At 52.8% G+C, this 25,026-nt stretch overlaps 8 protein-coding genes across 8 annotated transcripts; 6 read left to right on the plus strand and 2 right to left on the minus strand.

The window, feature by feature from the left end:
- Nucleotides 1-1,894: 1,894 nt before the first annotated feature.
- Nucleotides 1,895-5,046, plus strand: J4E90_006554 (uncharacterized protein; the record flags this gene model as incomplete). Its single annotated transcript, XM_051436099.1, has 4 exons — nt 1,895-1,918; nt 1,972-3,130; nt 3,202-4,823; nt 4,876-5,046. 4 exons carry the CDS (start codon nt 1,895-1,897, stop codon nt 5,044-5,046), a joined length of 2,976 nt encoding a protein of 991 aa, XP_051289893.1.
- A 1,635-nt stretch (nt 5,047-6,681) lies between these two features.
- J4E90_006555 (uncharacterized protein) lies at nt 6,682-9,117 on the minus strand (the record flags this gene model as incomplete). Its single annotated transcript, XM_051436100.1, has 1 exon — nt 6,682-9,117. One exon carries the CDS (start codon nt 9,115-9,117, stop codon nt 6,682-6,684), a length of 2,436 nt encoding a protein of 811 aa, XP_051289894.1.
- Nucleotides 9,118-9,784: 667 nt separating this feature from the next.
- J4E90_006556 (uncharacterized protein) lies at nt 9,785-11,479 on the plus strand (the record flags this gene model as incomplete). Its single annotated transcript, XM_051436101.1, has 3 exons — nt 9,785-9,895; nt 10,078-10,392; nt 10,445-11,479. 3 exons carry the CDS (start codon nt 9,785-9,787, stop codon nt 11,477-11,479), a joined length of 1,461 nt encoding a protein of 486 aa, XP_051289895.1.
- A 645-nt stretch (nt 11,480-12,124) lies between these two features.
- On the plus strand, nt 12,125-13,468 carry J4E90_006557 (uncharacterized protein; the record flags this gene model as incomplete). The annotated part of the gene is made up of 4 exons (XM_051436102.1): nt 12,125-12,157; nt 12,204-13,018; nt 13,088-13,262; nt 13,316-13,468. 4 exons carry the CDS (start codon nt 12,125-12,127, stop codon nt 13,466-13,468), a joined length of 1,176 nt encoding a protein of 391 aa, XP_051289896.1.
- Nucleotides 13,469-15,421: 1,953 nt separating this feature from the next.
- J4E90_006558 (uncharacterized protein) lies at nt 15,422-16,635 on the plus strand (the record flags this gene model as incomplete). The annotated part of the gene is made up of 4 exons (XM_051436103.1): nt 15,422-15,454; nt 15,510-16,026; nt 16,082-16,237; nt 16,289-16,635. The coding sequence occupies 4 exons, from the start codon at nt 15,422-15,424 to the stop codon at nt 16,633-16,635; spliced, it is 1,053 nt and encodes a 350-aa protein (XP_051289897.1).
- A 999-nt stretch (nt 16,636-17,634) lies between these two features.
- J4E90_006559 (uncharacterized protein) lies at nt 17,635-18,611 on the plus strand (the record flags this gene model as incomplete). The annotated part of the gene is made up of 4 exons (XM_051436104.1): nt 17,635-17,667; nt 17,742-17,951; nt 18,005-18,455; nt 18,523-18,611. The coding sequence occupies 4 exons, from the start codon at nt 17,635-17,637 to the stop codon at nt 18,609-18,611; spliced, it is 783 nt and encodes a 260-aa protein (XP_051289898.1).
- Nucleotides 18,612-21,289: 2,678 nt separating this feature from the next.
- J4E90_006560 (uncharacterized protein) lies at nt 21,290-21,937 on the plus strand (the record flags this gene model as incomplete). The annotated part of the gene is made up of 1 exon (XM_051436105.1): nt 21,290-21,937. One exon carries the CDS (start codon nt 21,290-21,292, stop codon nt 21,935-21,937), a length of 648 nt encoding a protein of 215 aa, XP_051289899.1.
- Nucleotides 21,938-22,133: 196 nt separating this feature from the next.
- On the minus strand, nt 22,134-24,842 carry J4E90_006561 (uncharacterized protein; the record flags this gene model as incomplete). Its single annotated transcript, XM_051436106.1, has 1 exon — nt 22,134-24,842. The coding sequence occupies one exon, from the start codon at nt 24,840-24,842 to the stop codon at nt 22,134-22,136; it is 2,709 nt and encodes a 902-aa protein (XP_051289900.1).
- Between the last annotated feature and the right edge of the window lie 184 nt (nt 24,843-25,026).

Genomic DNA, 25,026 nt, shown 5'->3' on the forward strand with positions numbered 1-25,026 from the left:
AAGCGCGAAGGGACCATGCGCCACACTTCAGGTCTTTGTCACGCTGGGTGTGGATGAGGCCTGCTCCTAGTGAGTGTCGCACAGGGCGCTCAGGGCGCAGGTTGAGCTGACCGTATATACCAGGCTGTAACGAAGACTGGAAGGCGACGCTGACTGGCGGGGCAGGTCGATCAAGGAAGCTGTCCAGACAAGAAGAAGTTGATATAGCGCAGATTGTCACATAGGCATTCGCATAAACGGACCCCATGCGCTCGGCCTCATGTGTCCAGTCTTCCAGGTCATCTTGGATAATGCAAATTGCATCGATCCAGATATACCTAATCGACAAGGCTCGCGCTGTTTTGACCATATCTTGCATGACGGGTGTCATCTCGCCGAAGAGGATGCCGTCAAGGCGCTGTGACAAGACCGCCGATGTAGTAGTAAGTTGTCGAGCAGCTTGTTCTTCCGTACCCCAGCAATAGCTAAGCGCGGCATAAAGGCTTGATGGCTGTAATCGCGCATACGAAGTTTCTATCAAACAGATGCTTCCTCCTTGGTTAGGGTCTCCAAGGTCGATGAGACGGGTTGGCAGGAAAGTCGATCCCGAGGCTGAACCGCACTCAACGTCGCATTGAGTCAGAGTTTCCTTCATCCAAGCCACATTTTCCTCGCACAACGTTTGGGGCCATGGTGCGAGATCTGTTCTGAGCCATCTCTGGCAATCACCTGGTATAATCAGACAGAACGTCCAGTAAGTTGGGTCGAATATTACCTTCTTTGCAGTCGACATCAAATCTACCTCCTGTATAGACATAATAGCTTCCAGGCTCACCCTCTTCCACGAGCATAGTCGCCAAAAGTGTGCAGTTCGCGTACTCAGGACCTGAAACAAAAGGCCAGTGATAACTCAGCCTGAATGTAACTCGACCAGGTTTGACAAAGTCTTGTTCAAGCACGGCACTGCGTAGCATGGCGCAAAACGCACATCCTGCTTCAGCCGAAGCTCTCAAGTAAGGCAAGTCTGGTAAAAGGTCATGATGTGTGGAATCCAGCGACAGCGGCCGGAAGCATGCGCCCTTATCAGTGAAACTCAATATTCTTTCTCCATCGTCGTTGTGAGCCTTGTGGCCACCTAGTTCTCTGTCGTCGATGCGCAAGACGGAACATTTCTCGCAAAGCGTCGACTCCTCGGCGTTGAATGTATGCTCCGTGGCGGCCATTGGGATGACTTCAGTAAAAACAACTGATACAGAACATGGAAAAGATATGTTCAGGGCATTTTTCGGGATGTAACGAGGTAGGGAGGGGCTTGAAGAGGCGATATATTCTGGTCCCCAGGCTGACGATAAGCAGAGAAGCCTAACTTTGAGGCGCGGGATTACAAGCCATCACATGCGCAGCCACAGCCGAACAGCTCTATTGGCAAGCCACAACGTAGTTCTGCGCTGCTCTCGACGCGTCGCTCTCGGCTGAAGAAGGTGCAGCCATTGTTCGATTCGGAGACGAACTGAACCTTTACCCTGACGTCTGCTTGCCAGAATCAGGTCGTTGACATCGTGCCGTCTCCGGCTGATCTGGATCGAGTCGACTTCGGGAAGGCCACATTCGACCGTAATTCGCGCTCCAAGGGTGGCGTAATTGACGCTGGTAATGACCTAGTGCAGGACGCTCAAGTTGTCGAGATGCAGGTGGGCGTTGCTCTCGCTGCGTCGGCTAACCGAAACTAGCATGCGATGACAGGGATCGCGCCTTCCTCTGTTTACCGTCCGAGCGCAGGCCCAAACAATCGATATCCGACATCCGCAACACCAACGTCAACGACAACGACGACGCGCTTGTGCTTTTGGCCGCGCCGGGGTATGCCTTACTGTTATCTTTCCCTTCGCTAGACGTAGGTACATACGATTTAATGATGGACACTGCCAACGAGAACACGGTACGTATCCCCATCCCTTGCCCGGCTCGAGTCTAATCCCACGATCATTGTAGGGTATCGCGAAGCGCTCGGGCATCAAACCGCCGTCTACCTTCTCCCACATCACCTCGCCGCCTCCTAAAGCCCTGGGCGAATTGCACGAAGCCGGCGCGAACGCACGTAGTGGAATGCCGATACCCACGGCGAAACACAAGCCCTCCGGCTGTAAACTGCCCCTCTACATACCAGTCGCACCGGACAGGTCGCTGACTCTCCCAGTACCCGAGCCTGCATTCAAGCAACGGAAGACGCTCGCCGAGCAAGCGGGCGAGCCGATTTCTCGAAGAATACCCCCGCCGCCCAAGACGTCGAATGGCATCAAAGGTACCCTGGCACGTGGACTTGCAGCGTCCACGTCGCGCGCTACTTCGAAACCGACAGCGAGACATCCTGCCGCCTCCACGCTCAGTGGCAGTGTTGGTGGAGCTCCCAAGACTACCGGGGCTGCGAGGCCAAAGTCAGCCTACGGCCACGGAAGCCATGTTAGGAGCAAGTCCTATCAGCAAGGGCCGCGTCCGGCGACAGCAATGCTGAACAGAAATGACGATGACGACAGTGAGCAAGCAGAGCGCAAAGGTGTGCAACCATTTCTTATGTCTACGAATTTCTACCCCAGTGCAAGAGTGCCTGGTGGCATGCTTCCTCAATTGAAGAAGCGCACAACCTCCCTCAGTGTATCCGAACAGAGAATCGCTCGTGTGTCAGGTCCGCGAGCGGTCTCATCCCCTTCCCACTTCCGCCCCGTCACTCCGGTCATCGAAGAACCCGCCGACACCGACTGCGACGACATCTGCACCGCGGTTGGCGCGCTCACATTGGGCGCGGCCAAGGCAGACGTGCGTGGCAGTCAAGTCGGATGTGGTATGACTTCTGACAACGGGACGAATCCTTTCCTGAAGCCAAAGAAACCCCAGTTCCATCTTCCCCAGCCTACACCTACACCTGTTCGGCAGCACCAGGTAGACCCGTCACCGTATCGACCTCCATCTACGCCGCGCAGATCAGCACAAGCACCTTTTCTGAATCGCTTCACTAACGATCGCTGCCCAGACTTTTACAACGACCGCATGGAGGCTATGGAACGCGATTTCCGCATGTTCAAGGAGAAGATGGAAACAGACGTGCGACAGGCTACTGACTACAAGGAGTCGATCCAACAACTTCAAAGTCGCGGTATGTTACGAAATCTGCTTTTCAGTCTCGCCTCCAGTCAAATACACACATGCTAACGCCGTTTCCGATAGTCACGGAACTCGAGGCCATCCGCGCGCGCTTAGAAATCGTCAACAAAGGCTTGGAGTCCGAGCTCGACGATACCCGAAGTTGCTTCAAGTCAGTAAAGATGGAACTCGAGATGATGCAACAGAAACACACATACGAAGTCGACGATGTGCGGCGAAAACTACGCAACGAAGTCGAAGACATGGAGTCGCAGCACAGGAAGGACACCGACCGAATGCAGAGGGAACGAGATGAGGCAGAAAGGAAGATGCGCAGCGAATTTGACGAACGGATCGACAAGCTGCTGAAAGAACACAACGAGGAATTAGCTGGCTTACGGAAGAAGCTGGACGCCGACACCGAGTCGGAGCGAAGCAGGCGCGCACAAGAAGCACAAAAGATCGAGGAGGAGTATGGTTCAAAACTCCGAGCGGCTGCTATGGAAGCAGACACGAAACACCGCGAAGCGCAACTTGTCCAGGGCGAGCTCACCAACGTCAAATCCGAACTCGATCGTGAGAGGATGCTCAAGAATGGCCTCCAAGCACAACTTACAGAATCGACTACTAACAACCTCACATTGGATGCGGCAAACAAGGCAATGATGGAGAAGATTAAATTCCTTGAGTCAGACAGCCAGCAGCAAGCAAACTCCTTCAACGAACTTCACAAGCGAATGGACGATGCCATCGAGGCTGCGAAAAGAGCGGAGGACAAACTTCGTCAAGAAGAAACACTACGACGGAAGCTTTTCAACCAAGTGCAGGAACTGAAGGGCAACATCAGAGTTATGTGTCGTGTGAGGCCAACCCATGACACAGAACGCAACCCGGCGCAAATCTCGTTTCCTGACACCGATACCGACAGCAAAGAAGTGGCAGTTCTCGGTCCAAGCAAGCAAAGTGCGACTGGCAAGGATATCACCTCCGCCTATGCCTACTCTTTCGATCGTGTGTTTGGTCCAGCCTCGCAGAACAGCGAAGTTTTTGAGGAGATCAGTCAGCTTGTGCAGAGCGCTCTTGATGGCTACAACGTCTGCATCTTCTGCTACGGTCAAACAGGAGCCGGAAAGACGTTCACCATGTCATCGGCTGACGGTATGATCCCTCGTGCAACCGCTCAGATCTGGAACGAAGCGCAGCGATTGCAAGAGAAGGGCTGGACATACAACATGGAAGGTTCTTTCCTTGAAGTCTACAACGAGACATACAACGACTTGCTTGGCCGCTCAGAGGATCTAGATAAGAAGAAGGTAGAGGTGCGACACGATGCGGCGAAAAAGCAAACGATCCTTGAGAACGCAGTCAGTGTCAAGCTTGACGGTCCGAAGAGTGTTGAAGAGATTTTGATGACTGCCGACAAGAACAGGACGGTAGCAGCTACCAAGGCCAACATGCGTTCCAGCCGAAGTCACTCTGTTTTCATCCTGAAACTCGTCGGAACCAACGAGATCACCGGTGAGAGGAGCGAAGGCACACTGAACTTGGTCGATCTTGCCGGATCTGAGCGACTCGAGCACTCCAAGGCTGAAGGTGCGCGTCTCAAGGAGACGCAAAACATCAACAAGAGTTTGAGCTGTTTGGGCGACGTTATCAACGCCCTTGGGTCAAAGGAGGGTACACACGTACCGTACAGGAACTCCAAGGTATGTTACACAGCTCTGACAATGATCGATCCATGTACTAACACCTGCATAGCTCACATACCTCCTTCAATACTCACTCGGCGGCAACTCGAAAACACTCATGTTCGTCATGGTCAGCCCGCTTCAAGCACATCTCCAAGAGACGATTACCAGTCTCAAATTCGCAACAAAGGTACACAACACGCATATCGGAACAGCAAAGAAGCAGACCAAGACATCGTAGACATGGTGGTCAAGATGTGGAATCGGCTTTGGGCCTTGTGGCTCGCGCGTGTCGCAGAGTCGGGCGTTTGGTTGTTTTGGCTAGGAAACGAGGTGTTTGCGTATATATCCTCTTTTGTGTTCCCAAGCAACGGGCCTTTGAAGTGTTCGAGGTCAATATTGCTTTGCTTGGTATATATAGCCATGGGTGTTTGTGGAGTCCAGGGTTCGTCTGGGCGGGGCGCAAGTCGTGCGGGCGTGAAGCTAGCATGCTGGCGTTTGGGGTATCTTTTGGTAGCTATGTGGAGAATGATGAGCCATGCTTTTTTACTGTCAACTCTTCCCTCTCAATGACTAGTGTCCGTGAGGACTATATAAACGCCATACGTAGTGTGCTCTTCTTCCTTTATTTACATCACTCCATCTTTGCGATTTAACAACCTCGGCGACATGACTGCATGTGTATGGACAGCTTCGGTAAAAACAAAAGATGTTCTAGTAACATGTCTTTGTCCTCGGGCAACCGAAAGCACTCGTGTGCAAGCCCATGTCGTTCTCCTCCTTCTGGGATTGCCAAAAGACGCTTGGAGATGGCGGATAGTGCGAGCTACGAAACTGCGTCGCTCAGATCCGTCCTTTTCGAAATACATTGATACGATACCGAGCCTGAATCTACCAAAACGGCGCTCGATGCTGATCATGTGCTGCTGGAGTGGGTGATTTACTTCTTCTTTCCTACATGTTCGAAGTTCAAAATCACGAAGCGAAAGGGAGCATGTTTGTCCTCCTGCGGACACCAAGTCTACAAAAGCGGTAATACGCCACCGATATCGTTCTCACCTTTTCGGCTAGTCCACCTGGGCACGTATAAAAGGAACACTTCTACACATCCATCCTCTTTCCTCATCACTACGTCCTCTTCTTCTCAAAAGTACGATTTCCAAAACTGAGTGAGAGATGGTATATGGTGCGGTCTCCAGACCCTGGTCTTTCATAAAAAAAGATATGAGTAGTGGTAGGGCATGACCTCCAGACTTACATGCTACTTTATCACACCAACATTATCCCTCTAGGGCTCCTACTCTCAAAACCCGCAATATATCGTGTCATGTTGTCTTCTGTCTCCCTCGTCGCCAGCTACAATACTAGAGGCAAAAACAAAGAGTATTCGCGACCACCTCATGGTTTCACGGTGTCTCTTGCCTTTCTTCGAGAAGACGACTACAGCGTTCTACGTTCTGGTGACCGAAAAAAAGGAATACGTCAATTTCATGAGAGATTGAGGATCAAGATGACCAGCATGACTGCACATGAGTGGAGTTGAGCTCAACACGGTACTTTGCCTTGCCTTGACAGCGACTTGATAGCTTTCTAGAAATTACATCCCGGAATCTCTGTGTGGATCCTTTACGTGTATTTCGAAAACGAAACTGAAGAATTCCATGGGGACGAAGAAAGCCGAAAGAAAGAAGCAAATGAAGTCGATGATTGTGTCGTGACAATGAACACCATTACCGAAAAAGAGTGCAATTGCTATTGCGATGCGACAGGGTATCAATATCATAATATCATCGCTACATACTCTCATATGACATGGTTGCCAGTGTTTCCCAACGACCCAAGGCAACCCACCAACCTTTCACCCTCTCTCACCACCCTAATCCCTTCCAGGAGGTCTCCAATCAAAGAGATCACCGGCTTCCGTACTCCACGGCCCAACATCCTTATCCACAACCGGACTAGGTAGCTCGATCTCTCCCATAGCAGCCGACGGAACATTGGTATCGACCTGCAGACTCTGAGTCCTCTTGAACTTCCGCCTAGGATCAGTTCTTTTGATGAGCGCATCCAATCCACTGCTTTTCTTCTTCTTTGGTTCCTCGGCCACGATGGCAGTGATGGGTGGATCGTCTACGCTATCGGCCATGTTGCTGGACGTCTTTGGTAGATTGCGCTTCTCCCAGTCATCTGCTGTGCTGGGTATCGGTGCGTCGTTTTCGCTTCTTACGCGTCTGAAGTTTCTGCTGGGCGATTTTCCTGCACTGGTTATGTTTGAGACGTCTTCGATGGGGTCGGGGAGGGCTTTGGCTAGGTTGTGGGGCTTTTGGAGGAGAGATGCGAGTTCCGTTGTGCTCATCATGGGACCTTTCTTGTTCGCTCGGAGAGGATGCGGCGGAAGAGGTACAGACTCATTTGGAGGGGCTGGAGCTGGTTCCTCCTGTACTAAGGGCGTTGCGGCTGATTGCTTCTTGGATCGCTTCGGTGGCCGCTTAGGGAAACCGCCGGTTGAGAGTGGGACTTTGCGCGGCGAAGTTGATGAGGTGCGTGATTGTGTTTCAGAGGCTTCAGTATGCGCTGGCGAGACGTCTCGTGATGCTGATATCGGTGGATCAAGGACGGGTATAGGTGGCGATGGGGCCTTGCGCGTTGATGCAGACTTATCCACAATGTTGCTTCTTGGCTGTGCTTTTCGGACAGTCTTGTCTCGTGGAGGAGATTTCGACTTTGTAGGTTGACCTTTAGATGGCGGTTCAATCGGTGTCTTGTCTGCCAGATTTTTGGTAGTGGTAGGCTTGGGTTCGGAGACTGTCTCTGAAGGAGAGAATACGGACTGAGGCTGAGGTGGAGACGAGGGAATTATTAGTTGCTGGTCCATGAGGCCACGTATAACTTCTGGATCTTCGAGAACACTCGGTGATGGCAGCGGGGGAGATCTGGAGACTCTGGGTCTCTTTGGAGCGAGACTGTCACCATCCTGTGCCTCTGTATTTCTTCGCTTGGCTTTAGCCACCCGTTTCGACGCTGCAGAGGCGACCTCTTGTGGCGGATTACTGTTCTGTGATATTGCAGGTGATGGCTCCTTGCTCGTGACGCGTGATACCGGTCGAGCTCTAACATTGGAACTAGTCGTTCTGGCCTCACTAGCTGCCCTTATGGTCTTCTGAGGCAGCGACTGACACAGCAAGGTTCCGCGCTTTACACCCGCCGACAATCGAAGAGATTTCGCTTTGCGGTTAGGAGGAGGCGAAGGTGGTGGCGGAGTGGGGTCTTTGGGTGGCTGCTTTGTTGGTTGTAACGCGAAGTCGACGTTCGTCAGGCGATTTGAGGCGCTCACTGGAGGTGAAGATGGTGGCGCTCTTTGCTTCGGAGTCTCCAATGCTCGTACACTGGGTACTGGCACCTTGCCTTTGGGTATTCGTGGGGTTTGTACGGGCGGTTGCTGAGGTACAGCGGGCTGTGGTGCTGGGGTATGAAGTGCGCTAGATCGTGCTCTCGCTCTGGCAAGTTTCGGGGGTGTGCTCGGGAGAGTGACATCGGACAAGTCCGCAGGGTGAGGATCGGACTCGGACTCTATCATGATGACAGTCGCTGTCGGCGGTATGAATTTCGCAGGTTTCCGAGCATTCGCTGTGTCTGGCGGTTGTACTTGTACAGCCGAGTCTCTCTTCGCTATGGGGCTGTCTTCTTGGACTGGGCTAGATGCTCTCCAGTTTGTGCGTGGCTGGCCAGTCTTTTGTCTTTTCGGGGTAGGTTCCTCAACCAGCTCATTCTCCTTTTCCTTGCGAGCCTCGTATGGAGATTTCATGGGCTGAGCCTTTCCAATTGGCCCTTTCGGTGTCCCAAGCAGTGTATTGAGCGATTTGTGACGTAGTTGCGATGCGCTTCGCTGGGCATTGGTCGGTGCCACTGACGATGGTCTCTGGAACGGTTTCGGCTGGGAAGGAGCGGTCGGGCGGGGTGGCTGATCTTTCGTTTTCTTCTCAAGTAGTTGGGTCAGATCGGTATGTGTGATGCCCATGGCCTCGGCGACCTCTACTAGAGCGCCATTGTTGAGGCTGAGTTCGTCTCCTTCCTGCAGCTCGTTGCTGTCTTTGTGATAGGTGTCTCCGAGAAAATTCCTTGCCTGGTCATATACCATGACCCGGCTATTGAAGGTATGAAACTTCAGATAGCCATCCTGCCACCGCTTCTGCTTCCTCTTGACGTCTTGTGTATAGAGGCAACGAAATTCTGCCACTGGCGCGCTGTTCTGGGAGGCGGTGATCGCGGCTATGGCTGAGGCATGCTGGGTATTACGAAGAGGTGCCGTCATCGCGTGAGTATACGGTCGAGACGCGTCGGGACGTGCATGGGCGGCATAGGGCGGGGTCGTCGTGAGGGTGAAGGTCGAGAGATGTGACGGTGACGCGCCTGGGCGGAACAAACCGCGCCTGCTGTTCCGCGCGCGAGCACGTGGTTTAGCGCCTGCAGACTACGGCAGCGGCTACCCAGCCCTAAGGCCCTAATGCCCTTGAGCTTTCACCGGAAATACACCAGGGGTACGCGTTTTCCCAAGCTTTTCCACTTCAGTCATGACACGTCTTCGTACCCGGCGGCCCAACGCTGGGTGGCCTCGCACCATGATGCCGTCCGGTCTACAGCTGACGGTACCAAACGCGGGCATCAGGTGTAACCGCAATCTTGAATTCGCTTCCCGCGTCGAGGAGGGGACCTAGCAAATCACTCCTCCCCGCGAGGCTTTCACACTCCACTTTAGACAACCAATCGGTCTAAGCGGCCAGCGAATTGTCGCGACAACCTGGTGCGGGGCCCTTCGGTACCCCTGCTTACCCTCACCTCAATTAACACACAGCAGTGAGCACAGCCACCGCTAGTCGACGCGCAAGCATTACCTACTGCCCTCCGCCCATAACTCGTATTATTCTGTCCTTCTTACCTCAGGCCTGCGTCGCACACGATAGCTGCCACCACATCGCAAGATGCAGCGCATGCAGAGGATTACCGGGCGTTTCCTTACGAGGACGCCCAACGAGGCCGATGTCGAGGCCATGCTGAAGGACTTCACCGACTCGCAGGTTATGTTGGAAAAGGTACGTCCGGTGTGGCTTAACATCTCACATTGCTCGGTCCTATGAACTAGTGGGGCCAGCCATCCAAACCCATCACATCCAGTTCCAACCACCCACGTCAATCGATTGCTATGCATGCTATGTGTGGCACACGAGTCGAGTATACACGTTGGCATTGAATCTCCAACTAACCCCCCTCTCAGCTCGAAGCGTCAGCGAAGCAATGGCGCGACGCGTGGACCAACATCCTCAACCACCAACTCACGTCGGTCGAGCTCATATACGCCATCTTCAAACCACTCGGCGGCGAAGGCTCCAACAGCACCCATGCCCATGCCGAAACCCCACCTGCGGTCCTGGAGCGTGTCCATGGCCTACACGAGGCCTTTTCCGAGCTGAAGACCGACATGATGGAGGAAGTCAAGGACATTGACAGGAAATTGGTCATCCCAGCGAAGCTGGCTCGCGACGCCTTGAAGCCCATGGAAAAGGCTATCAAGAAGCGAGAGGATGCAAAGGTCAGTCAGCCTATAGACCACGCTGTGAGCCATGCTGACCACGCCATTGCAGGTCGACTATGAGCGCTACAAAAGCCGCTGCGAAACCCTTCAGGCCAAGAAGACGCGCTCGGAACGCGAGAACAGCGCTCTTGCCAAACACGAAGTCGATCTCGAGCGCTCCACACACGCATACCAACTCGCCGACGAGAACCTCCGAGACCGCCTGCCACGCCTGAATGCCGCAACCTTCTCCATTCTACCACATCTCCTCGCGAACCAGATCGTGCTGCAAAACAACCTGATTGGAAACTTGTACACTGTACTACACCAGTACTCACACGAGCAAGGATACCCCGATCCACCACCAGAGCCAGAGGAAGTTATCCCACTATGGGACTCCAACTTTACACCACTGCGCCAGGAAATGGAGACCAGCCTGGGCCTGCTGAAGACGGGCAAGGCGGTCCATTTGCCAATGAGACTACCAGATAAGGGAGAGACGTTGACAGGCTTGGGCATTCGGAATAAGGTCATGCCTGGTCGGAGAGTCAGCAGCAGCGACAGTGTGCCCACCATCACAGGAGGCGGAAGACCCCCGCGACCATCCCAGACCTTGTCATCGACCTCCGAGAATGGCCCGCCCATAAGCCTCTCTAATAAGCCCTCATACAGCTCTCTCAGCGCTTCAAAGCCCAAGATCGGCGGTTCACCGCATCTGAGCGCTGGGCAGGGTATGTATGACCGCCGTCTCTCGTCTACATCCCAGGCTTCCTCTTACTCAAATGGAACCAACGGTGATTCTTACTTCAACAACAACAAGATACCCTCTGCCTCGAACGGGTCAACTCCAACTGGCTATCCCTCGTCGCCTAATCCAGCCGCAGGGAAAAAGAAGCCGCCCCCACCGCCACCGAAGAAGATAGCATCTTTCCAGTACGAGTACGTGACAGCCATGTACGATTTTGACAGTCTCACGGATGGCGATCTGCATTTCAAAGAAGGCGACCGAATTCGCGTGGTCAAGAAGACGCAAAGCTCGCAGGACTGGTGGCAGGGTGAAGTTAATGGAAAGCAGGGCAGCTTTCCTGCAAACTACTGCAAGTGATTTGGTCAATGCGATGAGATGGGAGGGCTTCAATGATATCCAAAACTGCATTAGAAGGTGGCGTTACGGTAATTGGGCACTCTTGATGACATGGCGAGCAGACACAGAACAACTAGGAAGAAACTTAGGCAATTCAAATTGAGTAGCTTTTGTGTTTTTGTACACACTGGGGTTGCGTTTTGACTCTAATAACTGAAGTATGATAATATGTAATGCTCCTCATGCTATGCTCAGATTTGTGACATGACGAGAGACATTGAACCGAGTGAGATTGACAACTAGATCGCGCCTCCTCTCGTGGTGGTGGCTCGGTACCTGTTCGCTACTATTAATAGTGTTGACGAAGCCGCTCACCAATGGAACCCCCATGGCACATCTGCGTCCGTGGGCCAAACTTCAGCTCGAGGCAGTCTAGCCCCCGCCTTCAGCCCCCACATTGCAGTCCGTAGCTCCCGCGCGCCGTCGAGAAGGCGCAGTTGAAGCCTCCCTGCGTCATGAGGTGCCTGCCTGATGCGCGCAGGTGTGCCTGCATCTATGAGCCTCGTGCGACAGCCGCAGCAGGCTTGTCGGCGTCAAGCGTCATATAGAGCACCGCGCCGCACTTCACTCTTATCATAACCCACTATCCTATCGCTAATGGACAGTATGGCTGATAAGATCACGCTACAGACGTTAGGTGTATGACAGCATTGACATACGCTGAACGAATGCTTACAAGTACCAGACCACCGCTCTGACGCCGCCCTTCTCTCCCCGTCCCATCCCACCCCCAACCGCTACCGCTGCCACACTCAGTAGTCCCACATCGCCATCCGACACCGCGCATCAGAATGGTCATATTACTACCAGCCTGGGTCGGACCACGACGGGCCCCCAACCGCGTGAGCCCGTGCTCGACTCGGTCATAGCAATACCGCTCACGGCAGAAGAGTCCCTTCCCACTATAAGCGGCAAGAACAACGAAGCATACCTCGCCAACGACGACCCCCGTCAGTTCCTCTTATACGACCTCGATCTCTCTCGCTTGAACCGCATACACGGACACCTATGGATGGCAGGCCGGCCCATGCGCGCCAGGCCATTGCACAGATACACGATGCTGGGCATGGAAGTGCTAGGCACACAACAAATGGATTTACATCTGCTGAAGTACTCGACCAAGCTTATAGTCAAGCCGTTGCCGGAATGGATGCTCAGCTATGAGTTCTGGCAAGATTACATCTGCAAGCCTGCGGATGCGGATCCTGATGACGAGACAGCAAAAGGCCTGTGGGAGAGTGCGGCTGGGTTTCTGGTAAGCTATGTGTGGCTCATCACTACACCGCTGGACTTGAAGATCGCGCACGAGTACACGCTTCTACCGAGCTTTGTCACATGGCACTGGTGGAAAGCTTTCGTGAGGGATTTCATGGGCCATGTGGATATCAACACGCTGCAGCAAGTCAACAAACGGTACCAGTTCGGTGATCTCAGATTGGGAAGAATCAACAGCATCTATCGGACACGTTATGCGCATACGCATTTCGTTCGAGGGTATCTGTGAGTCTATCTCTTGTCCATTGAAAGCAAACGCTTGGGTAGGTTCATCTGCTAACACACCTCAAACAGGTACGGATACAATCGCTACGTAATCTTCTTCCAACGAAACTTCTCCTGGATCCTCATCGTGTTCGTGTTCTTTAGTCTGGTTCTATCCGCCATGCAAGTTGGAGTGGGTCTGGACGAACTGAAAGAAAATCACCATTTCCTTAAAGCCACTTATTACTTCGTTGTTTTCAGCATGGTACGTACTCGCGTCGCACGAGATGGAACGTTGTGGTAGCTGACTCTCTCCAGATATCCGTGGTTGTCGTACTGGCATTCGTTACAATCGTCTTTATCGGCATCTTTCTCTTCAACATGTACAAGGCTATCACGCATGCGGGGAGTACACAGAAGTGGAGACTTAAGATGTTTCGGGGGAATCAGGAGGAGGGTAAGGATGCTTGATATGCGTCGCGATGAGATTTCCATGATTGACGGCATTCATTTCTTGATACCCAATACTTATTAAATCAGTATTTCAATCCATACCAAAATTCCCCATTCTAACTCTCCTCATCCCGTCCCTTTTCCTTCTCCAGAGCCACAGGATCCACTTCCTGCTTCCTCTTCGCAATCCGGAACATACCACCATGATACCACAACGCCAACACTGCAGCCATCGCCGACAAAGCCGACGGCACAACCATCGCCACTTTCAAAACCACACTATACTGCCCCTCAGGCGCGCTCACCACTTTACTAACTGCCATACCGATTCCCCCGAGACTGTTCACGAACGCGGGAAAGAAAACCCAGTTTATCAACCACTGAACCTTCCTCTGGTATTTCCACCATAGATACAACCACCCTAGTAGACCTACGCAGCAGGCTAGGGCACAGAGATAAAATGAACCCGGGATCTGTATAGCTGTAGGTGGAAGGTTATCGTACACATCAGAACAGTCCCAGTATTCTTCGCACTCTATGCATCCTGCATATTCGTCGACGCTGTTGAGCCGTGGAAAGAATGAGGGGAGGAGGATGTAGCCGAGGAGGGTACACCAGGAGAAGATCTGCGCGAGGACTCTGTCGGTGTAGGAAACGCTGTCGTTGTAGGATGCGGGTTTCAAAAAGGATCGCAGGCTAAAGGGCATGGTGTTGTTGCGTAGGTTTCGCTGGTGTGATCTACGCGTTGGGTTTTCGCGTTTCGTGCTGGTGAAACTTGGGTTGGGTATTACGTCATCGCTCGGGCGCGACGAGGCGAGGCGGCGCTGGCGCGTTGTGTCTACCTCGACGAATTCTGGGCTCACGGCACGGTTCTTGGTGTTTGCATCAACCTTTCCTTCGCGACGGAAAAATCGCTTTTAGTAGTGGTGAGGCCTGGGATGGATGTTGCGTCATCGTTCTGACCCTTCTCGGCGCACGATGAGGGCGGCGCGAGCGCGTTGGGTTTGCCTCAACTGTAAGGTGATCCAAACCATCACACCAGCGATCTCTGTGCCTACGGCACGGTTTCCTGGTGCATCAATCACATCGACCTTTCCTTCGCGATGGAAGAATTGCTTTTGAAACGATGAAGCACGAAGGTATTGTTGGGCATGTTTCGAGTACCTGTAATGCTGCGGCGTGATGATGCTACGATGTCGGGACGTCTTCACAACTGATCATCATCCCAAGGCTGATGGAAACAGAGCGGCAGCTGATGTGGCCGCTATTAAAAGTCTGCGAAGTCAAAGAAATTCGAGAGGAAGAAGAAGATGCACAAGAAGAGCTTTAAAGCACAACATGATTGCGACACCAGCCCGATTGTCACACCATCTGGCCGTGAGATTATAGGTCCGAAAAAGCGACCTCGTTCACGTTCTGGAAACACGAAAAGACGTTGAGGCCGGCAGAACAGGAAAGATCTTCACAAATAACGGTCAAATGCCTGCATATCACAGCCTCGCCATTGAGCCATATCCTTTCCGGCGCGGAGCAACCATATACTAACACTCACAGGATACAGCCTCGCATAGTATCGGCAGCACTCCATCGGGTTCGGCTTCGATCCTTCGGTTTCGGCGCCGTCCATTCACATATCGCCCAACGATGATCCCTGTCTTGTCCTATATACCCATGTCTTTCCAAACGATTTCTGTGACTGCAGGTCCCGCCATGCAGACATACTGATTACTTCCGTCTAAATTGCTAGCCGAGCAATCGGGTGTGCCAGTGTGGTATGATCGCAGCAATCAGGTACCTTTGCCACATGGAGGGTAAGACGGACGTGTTATCGGGTCCGTCTTACCAGTTGGTATACACCCAAGCGATGGTCTCGAATTTGGAATCGCTACATAATAGCTTTTATCTGATCCTTTTCTCTCTGCGTGGTTGTCGTCGACTGCTTCATGGTGTATTCGCCATTTCCCCTCCATCATGTCTAACAGCGTTGCTCCAGAGGCTGTAATTGTATGTTCCATGTACTTTTCTATTCTGATATGACTCTGCTAACGTATCTGCAAAGCCCATCGAGGCGACCCTTATGGCCTTGGCCATATTCTTGGCTTCTGGTCGACTGGTCCCCCGCCTTTTACAACGACAGTATCCTACCGTTAGCGACAGTCTCTTGATAGCGTCTATCCTGGATGCCATTGGCCTTTTCGTCACCGACTACCTGACGTACATATGGGGTGGCATGACGGATGATGCAGAGGCATCGACAGCTCGTGTGATCGCTCTCAAGAAGGTGCAATTCGCCGGCAATGCATTCTACGACACTGGCATCTACTGGCCAAAGTTGGCAATCCTCGCGCTATACTATAGGCTCATCCCTCCGACGATGCCGTGGTTGCGAAAAGCACTTTACGCAGTGACCCTTTTCACTGCAAGTGCCATGGTATCGACATTCTTTCTCGACACTTTCTGGTGCGGGCGCCAGGTCTCTTCGAATTGGTCCTCCGATGAGGCAGCCTGTAATACCTTCAGCTCCAAAGAGGTTTTCAGGATCGACTGGAGCCTTAACATCACCTCCGACGTGTTCAGTAAGTAATCCTATGACATTGAGGGAGCGCATGAATCACTAACTTCGGACCACAGTCTTCGCGTTGCCATTCCCCTTACTTCGTTCACTACAGCTCCGGCGTCGCCAGATCTGGGGTCTTGTAGCAACATTCTCACTTGGTATCGTCACGATAGCAATGAGTGTGCTTCGGTTCGCAACGATAGAGGTCATATATGCCTGGACCAACGTCTGTAAGTGCATGCAGTCAAACACAACTTGAACTATCGCTAACACATGTATAGACGTCCTCTCCATGACCGAAATGGCCGTCGCCATCATGGTAGTCTCATTGCCGTCGATGAGATCTTTCCTACGACGCGGCAGCCTCTTCTCCTCAAACAAGAAATCGCACTCTTCTGGATCTCGCACATATGGACACCAAACACCAGCATCCGGGTCGCACAACTTTTTGCGACCTTCCAGGAGAGGCAAGCACACCGCCCGCGTGCATACAGATGAAGACTCGGGCAGCGAAGTAGAGCTGAACACCATGTCAAGGAAAGATGTCATCTACGAGACGCGCCGCGTTAGCGTGCAGTTTTCAAAGTCGCCTGATGAGGAACACGAGATTTCTGCCAAGTACCCATGAGGGTGGTTCAGGAGTCAATTCCATTTAGATGTAACTAGTCGCTAATAGCAGCAAAAGCAAAATTTATTCGAAGGATTGAACAAAATCTGTCTATACGAGGTTTAGCAGCCGGGTCATCTCAACATTGTAGTGTTACTTAATAGACCCTTGCCGTTGGGCTGACCACTCGCATCAACCCGGAATGATTGCGCTACCATCCCGCCCACTGCGGACCGCACACGCCACCAAAACGCCGCCGAGCGGTATATTCTTCCAGCCGAGCCGCAATAGTCCATGGCTCCGTGAGTTTCAATCACCTTTGCAAATACTCTTGACTGTGCCGCATTGCTGCCGTCGAAGCTGTGGATCGGCATTGGCCGAAGGGTCTGCATGCGGGAGGCCTCGTTTGGCAAAATTCATCCACCGGTTCGCCTAACCGAACACCAAAGGAAGCTACGATGCTTGACCAAGCTTATCAGCAGCGAAGGGCCGAACAAAACATAACCACGAATCAGAGGTTACACAGCCTTGATGCTCAATCAGATATCCGTTGCACAACCCAGGAAATAAGACCTCACACGCTCGTCCCATGCGCCTGAAGACCCCCTCCCACCACAGACCGAACCCACCGACACGGTACAGCCGTGTGTAAAGCGCAAGGATCACAGTTGGAATCAGCCCATCTAACACGGCAGCCAGAACGCCTCTATTCCAGGCAAACTTCCGCGCGCCTGCATGCAGGGCTCACCCATTGCCATGCGATTCGACAATTCGAGGGCAGAAGTCCGACCCCAGTTTCGCATGATAGGCGGTAGAATTCTTCGCCCAGACGTACCCTTAGAAGCTATGGCATAATGGAAGCGCGGCAGAATATAGTACCCTGCATGCTATGGGAATTGGCTCAATATACATACTCCTTGCAGTACGCTGATTGAAGCGAGTGCGGCGCAACTATCTATCCATCGGCTTTTATCCTGACTGTTTCGTGACTGTCGCTGTCACACCACAGGAGCAGCGAAGATGGCACACTACATTGACGGGAAAGACTGCATGGTAAGTTAGTTGGTGATACAACAAACTGATCTACGAAGAGGAAACACGGTGCTGACTTGCCACAATTGTGATAGATCTCAGAATGGATCCTCCTGATCTTCGCATACTGTTTCGTCGCGGCGCGCATGTACACGCGCTTGTTTCGTCTGCGCTCGAGGTTGGACGCGTCGGATTATCTGTTGTTGGCTTCTGCGTTGGTTGCGTTGGGGTTGATCATTTGCGATACACTCACGTATCAGATGGGTGTGCTGGATGAGTATGAGACGTCGGAGAAGCTGTCGAAGGTGAGTTGTTCTTTTGATCGTCACACTCGGTGCGCGTCTAACACGTTGCGCAGATCTCGTTCGCCTCGAACTACTTCTACGATGTCGGAATGGGTTTCCCCAAACTCAGCATGCTGGCTTTCTACTGGGCGTTCTTCAACCTTGCTGGTCACCCGGGACTGCGCAAGATGCTCTTCGGTATCACGGCTTTTGTCGTTGCGAGCTACCTGACTATCCTCTTCGACGATACCTTCTTCTGCGGCACACCTGTTTCCGTCCAGTGGTCTCAGGAAGAGGGCGCATGCTCCGTCTTCTACGCGCCAGAGCCGTTCATCTTGAACTTTACCCTGAACTTGGCTTGCTACCTCGCGGTCTACGCGGTTCCTGTTGTGCTCCTGATGAAGGGTGTGTTGAGGTCATCGGCCGGTGTTGGTCTTACATTCGCGCTCGGTGCGCTCACTATTGCTTCGAGCATTGTGCGATTCGCCTGCCTTAAGATTGGAACAGGGCAGGAAAACCTCGTTTGTAAGTTCGCCGTTCTGTGTGCTACATGTTCTGTGCGCGACAACCAGGCTAACATTGTCTCTTTCAGATCCTTTAAGTATGGTGGAGATGACTCTCTCAATCATTGTTGTTGCGCTGCCGGGACTCAAGCCACTTGCGAGGAATACCAAGGTCTAGATACGAGACGTATGGTGGTTAGTTATGAGGAAGAGAATTTGGGATTACCAAACTTAGACTTGAGTGGCGAAACACTTTCAATTAGCCGTAGTGCTCATAATAGAATTCTCAAACGGACGCGTTCTCATGCCACTTATTACATGTTCATGTTGGGGCCGCTGTGCAAGGCTGTGAGGCAAGCTTCTAGTGGGGTCGAACGCCCAGGTGTAAGCCATCCTACTAGCGTGGTGATGCCTTCCTTCCATCTGACGTCGAACTCTACCCCGCTATCTATCACCGCACCACATATATCATACCCTTGGATCGTGTACGATCTTCTCGTTGGCCATGATGCCTTCCGACATACAGCATCATCGGGTTCGCGGCTTGGCTACGCTCAGGCGTCTGGGGCAAGACGTCCGCTCAGCCTTCTCGAGGCATCCACAGGCTACATCGAATGCCTCAGGTAGCGGGTCAGCCTCTTCAATCTACGCCGAGAGACTACGTTCTGGAAATCAGATCCGTGTTCTCCATATCCGACCTTCTTCCAAACCATCTAGACGATTGGAATGCGAACTCAAGCTTATCAATCTCGATGACACACCTGTCTACAACGCACTATCGTACGTTTGGGAACTGGTTCGCCAAGTGTCACGATCGTATGCAACGGTCAGCGTCTCAAGGTCCGACCACAACTTGCTCATGCACTTGCAAGGCTGAGGCTTGAAGATACCACGCTACTAATCTGGGCCGACGCTCTTTGTATTAATCAGGACGACAACGAAGAAAAGAGCCACCAAGTACCTCTGATGAGCAGGATCTATTCCCAGGCAATGAAGGTCAACGTTTGGCTCGGTCACGGTGATGAGAGCGTCATCAGAGAAGCTTTTGAGTGTTGCAGGTTGGTCGCGAACGCATGTCGAGAGTTTAGCTCAGAACATGATATAAGTCTGGATGATATTGAAATCCACAAAGCAGTAGAAGTCACATCGGACATCTTCACACTCAAAATACGCAGGAGTCTTGCAAATCTATTCGGACACCCGTTGTTCTCAAGAGTCTGGTGTAGACAGGAAATCAAGTTAGCACAAGATGCTCTATTAGTCTGGGGCGAGCAATATCTACCCTGGGCCGAGGTCGGCTTAACATCGTCATGGATGTTTAGGACGAGATTTGACGGCGATGAAGCCTCAAGAAAATTATTCGAAGAGATCTTTGTAGCGAACGTGAACACAATCTTCGAGTCCAATACTGGTAGTTATTCACTTCTCAGAACATTATCAGACTTCCGAGATTTCCAATCAACAGATCCAAGGGACAAGGTTTATGGTCTGATTAGTCTTGTCAGATCTGAGGCAGGCGGTATTTCAATGGTGCCGGACTACGAGAAGAGTGCTGCACGAGTTTTTACCGATACGGCATTGCATACCATCACTAGTACCAAGCATCTACAGGTCTTTTCGCACGTACAACACCATGCAAATTACGATGGAGATGACGAATACCGGTCATGGGCACCACACTGGGATCTTCCTAGTGCCGTTTTTCCGATAGGTCACTCAGATATGACTCCTGAGCCTGGCGCTTGTAGCGGACGCGAAGCCCGGATCGTCGTTACAAAAAGTCCTGGGGGTGAGCAATTATGCCTCACCGGCATCTTGTACGCCAAAGTAACGACATGCGATGATGTCATGTACATACCCATTGTCCCTAGCTTAAGGTCTGATGGACTTCAAAAGTATCATCAGATCGTCGAGGTTTACGAAGAAATCGATTGGAACGACCCCATGAGCGACATAACTTTGCCAGTGCTAGCTCGGACACTGACTGCTGGTGCTAGAACGATACACTATCCTCTCATCATGCTTGATGATGAATCACGTTGCGCCTACTACGAAGCATTTAGACACTACGTTGAATGGTACCGTACACCAACCGCGGACTTTGATAATTTGCGTGACGACGCAATTCAATACCATGGGGTGCTTCGAACATGCATCCGGAACCGTCGCTTCTTTTGGACATCAGGTAAAGACTACGGTATTGGCCCAGCATGTATGCGTGAGGGAGATATCGTCGTGGTACTCTATGGGGGTGCCACGCCATATGTGCTGCGACCAAAAGGCGACAAATATCTCATGCTAGGCGAAGCCTATGTCGACAGCATCATGAACGGCGAGCTCATAAAGGAAGTCGAAGAAGGCAAACGACAAGAGCAAGAATTCTGTCTCATCTAGACAAGCGGCGTTGCTCAGCCCTTCTGCACGTGCAGACGCTACATCTCCGGCGACAGTCGTCACCCCGCGTTCCCCCACACTCCAACCTCCGCCATTCTGCAGCACAGGCATCGAGTCACGAAACGAATTGTACTGGGCGGTTTCTCGGCGAACTTCATGCCGATCAGCATCACAGCGTCCCTCCACCGTGTTCTTTTAATCTATCGCGTTCCTGTCGCGTCGCTAACATCCCTGGCCCTTAATATGGAAAGCGGAACATCAACGCGGAGACGTCATGGGACCTCGCGCGAAGTGAAAAGGACAGAACGCATGAAAATTGGATGATACAATATATAGCTGGGATTGGGCTGTGATAGCTTTCGGGCTCTACACGCAATTGAGACTCCGTAACCTCTACGACTGCATCCTCAGATCGTCTGGCATCATTCCACTTCGGCATATAGACCCTCAATTGATAGCAACATGCGATTCTTCTCGCTCCTACCCCCAGCGCTCCTCGCAGCAACCGCCTACGCCAACTCAGACGACTCACCCCCCTCCTCCACACCCGCCGCCGACGAGCCCACGCCCGTAGGCGCCCTCTGGACCGCCCAATGGGACACCACAACCCTGCAACCCTACACCCAACACTGCCACTCCAAAAACACCTACAACGCCAGAATCTACAAGCTCAACGAACTCTACCCCGACCTAAAAGACGCCGCCCCCCAACTAAAAGTCTTCTACAACAAGCAGCTCTACGCGGGGTCCTGGGGCGGCATCGACGTCCACGGCACGGGCCGCGAACTCATACAGATGAACATGGCGGATGTGCCGTATAAAGTGCGGGAGTGGTTGAAGACTGAGATGCTGCAGAGGCATTATAGTGTGCAGGATGATATGGTGTTTTTTGCGCCGGGCGCGATTTACCCGATTTTGCCGTTGTGGGTTGATGATGCTGAGGAGGCGGGGTGTGAGGGTGTGTTTGATGGGTTGGAGAGTTATTCGAATGAGCCGAGGGATGGGGCGGTGATTGGGAAGGTTGGGCATACGAATACGGGGGAGAAGGAGGTTAGGTTTACGGTGGAGGCGTTGAAGGTTAAGGCGAAGAGTGAGAGGAATGAGTTGTAGAAAGTGAGATGGTGGTGGGACTTGTCTTTTATATTGTTTTAGTGGGAAGCTCTAAGAGGGCATTCATGTTGTTGTGCTAGTTATGGTGTTCATTCTTGTTTGACAATACATCGCTATGGGGTATCATTAAATCAATTCCATGGATTCAACGCCGTACAGAGCACTTTATATCCCGCGTGGTAACGAGGCGATGCCTTTACATGACAACATCGAACATGTGTCCTTCATGCTGTGCAGGGCAGCTCTTCGCTTTGTGTCCTACCTCTTTGCAAACATAACAAGCCAACGGGCTTTTCACTTTCGGCTTCTTGGCTGGCTTGCTTGCGTGCTCGGAAAAAGACACGTTCGCGGTACCGTTGGTCGGAGGTAGAATGCTGGGTTGATCAATTAAAGTAGGGACGCTATTGACACCTTGGCCCTCCGGAGGCGCTGGACGTAAAGCTTTCTTCTTTGGCGCTCTGATTGGTTTAGCAGACTGTTGAGTCGACGCGTTCGTAAAAGGTGCAGTGGTCTCGCGGGTCACAGGAGTGGTGTCGTTCGTAACCTCTTTTGCCTTGGATTTACGAGGGACTGGAAGCTTAACCACAACCTTTGCGGGTGCAGGTGTTGGTGGCGGCGGTTTACTAGTCACCTCAATCTTCCGCGCAGGCCCTATACCAGCGTGAGGTTGGGGTTTATTATCGGCGGTGGCTTCGACAGGCTTCATGGGACAGTCGCGGGCGAAATGGCCTTGCTCGTTACAGGTGTAGCAGGTGGCTGGTGGACGAGTCGCCTTCTTCTTGGTCTTCTTGGAAATTGCTGAATCGGTGGCGACCGAGGGCTCGAGGGACGGCGTGTTCGTTGACGAGGGTTCCAACACCTGCTCTACGTTCTCGTACCCGTTCGCATTGCCTGCTTCTGCGAAGGCTTCGGCTTGTTGTTCTGCAGCAGCCTTTGCGTCACGCTCTGCCATTTCCCTGTTGAGACGCTCGATCGTCTCCTTAGTGACACGTTCTATAGTCTCCCTAGTAACACGTTCCACTGTCTCTCTGGCCACGCGCTCTAACATTTCCCTGGCCTCGCGTTCTGCCGTCTCTTTTGCCCCCAGTTCGGCGCGAAAGTTGGCCTCCTGTGCTGCGAGTATGTCGGCCTCTCGTTCTTTGGCTTCAAGTTCCGCCTGTTCTTGAGCCTCGTGTGCTGCAAGCACTGGGGCCTCGTGTGCTGCGTATTCTTCAGCTTCTCGTATTTCACGCTCCCTTGCATCGAGCGCAGCACGCTCTTTTGCCTCATGTTTGATCTTCGCTTTCGCTTCTTTTTCAGCCTTTCGAGTTGCCTCTTCCTCGGCAACCTCACGGGATTTCTGAGCGTCCTGCTCGGAGCCGTTCTGTTCTTGGACTTCGTGTTCACCTGGGGTCTTCTCCTCAGCAACCTTCTTTTGTGCCGCCTTCTCAAGAGCGGCCCTCTCTTTAGCGGCTTTCTTCCGAGCGGCCTTCTTCTCCCTTGCCTCCTGCTCACGAGCTTCCTTCTTCTTTTCCGCTACTAGACGGGCAGCTTCTTGCGCAGCTGCGAGCTCTCGTGCAGCTTTCGCCGCTGCGGCTTTCTCTTTTGTCGCCTTTTCCTGCGCAGCCTTCTCTGCAGCTTCTCGAGCGAGCTTGGCCTGCTCTTCACGCTCTGCTTTTCGCCGCGCCGCCTCGGCTTTGCGCTCCTGTTTCTGTCGCTCGGCTTCTTGCTTACGCGCAAGCTCTTCCGCTGTCCGCTTTGCGGCCTCCTCTTCCGCGTTTTGTGGGTGCTCTGCTTCTTCTCCATTGGTTTGCTCCTCGTGCTGGTCTCGCTCAACCGAGTCGGATCCTTCCAGATCAGAGTGGCGTTGAGTCTTCTTTCCGCCCTTGCCTTTCTTCCCATTCCCCTTCTTTGTCGCCGCGCCGGTGCCGTGGAAATTGAACGGGTGAATTGGGGATGACGCTTCGATCTTCTTCTTGCAGCCCCGGCAGGCAACAGCTCCGCCACTTGGACAGCGATAACTGTATTCCTGTACGTGAGCAGCGCAGAACAGGCAAGTTTGTCTGCCCCTTTTCCGTTCCCACCCTAGATCCATAACGGAGTCGTCGTCGGGACGTAACCCAGCCTTCCGGAGTTCTGAATCATAATCGCGTTGCAAGCCTATGACCCATGATTGCGCCATGGCGCGCTTCCTCTCTGGGTCGACGATACGTATACCATCGCTCTCTGCTTGTCGAGCCGCAGCCGCCTTCTTCAGTCGCTCGATACATTGCTTATTGATGTCCTCGATTGCCGATTTCCTGGCCCTCTCTTCAGCGTTACGTCTAGCCGCAGCTTCGAAGTTCTCGCGCCGTCGGAGCAACTCTGCCAAGAGGATTTCCTCCGGGTCGTAGCTGTCAAAGCCTTCAAAGCCACGGCCAAAGCCACCACCACCAAAGCTAGGGCCATAACCGCTGGAGTAGTATTCGTAATCACTATCGTCGTCGTACTCGTACTCGTATTCGTCCTCGTAGAAAGCCTCTGCCTCTGCCCACGCCTGCTCCTGCGCCGCCCTTCGCATGGCCGCAGCCCGGCGATCCGATTCGGCCTGAGCACGAATCCTCTCTGCGGATTGCTTCTGCCGCCATGCATTCGGGTTCCGCATGTATTCGGCATGTTCCCTCCTGTACGTGTCCCATTGTGTCCGTATACTGCTATACGACTGATCGTAGCGCGCTTTGCCTTTCGGATCCCTCAGGATGTCGTAGGCTTCTTGGATTCGTCGGAAGTCGGCCGCATCGACAGCTTCGCCTGGCGCCTTCTTGTCGGGATGATGGAGGAGAGCGAGGCGGTGGAAGGCGGTCTTGATCTCGGCACTAGAGGCTGCTGGGCTCACTTCGAGGTCCGCGTACGCGTCTGGTAGCTTGGGCTTCGCGGGGCCCTCCATGGTTGAGATGGTGTTGGGATTGTCGTGGCTGTGGGGCGGGTGGGTGGTGCGGAAGAGCCTTTCTCGCGGAAAAGTCGAGCGCGTAGCCCTTCGGAAACGGAGTATAGGAACGAGTACCTGCAGCCTCACAGCGATTCATTGCTTTGGACGCTCAAAAGTTCTAGACAAACGCGTCGTAGCGTGG

This window comes from Alternaria incomplexa (assembly GCF_024043165.1).
Source record: "Alternaria incomplexa strain BMP 0042 chromosome Unknown scaffold_9, whole genome shotgun sequence".
Lineage (NCBI taxonomy): Eukaryota > Fungi > Ascomycota > Dothideomycetes > Pleosporales > Pleosporaceae > Alternaria > Alternaria incomplexa.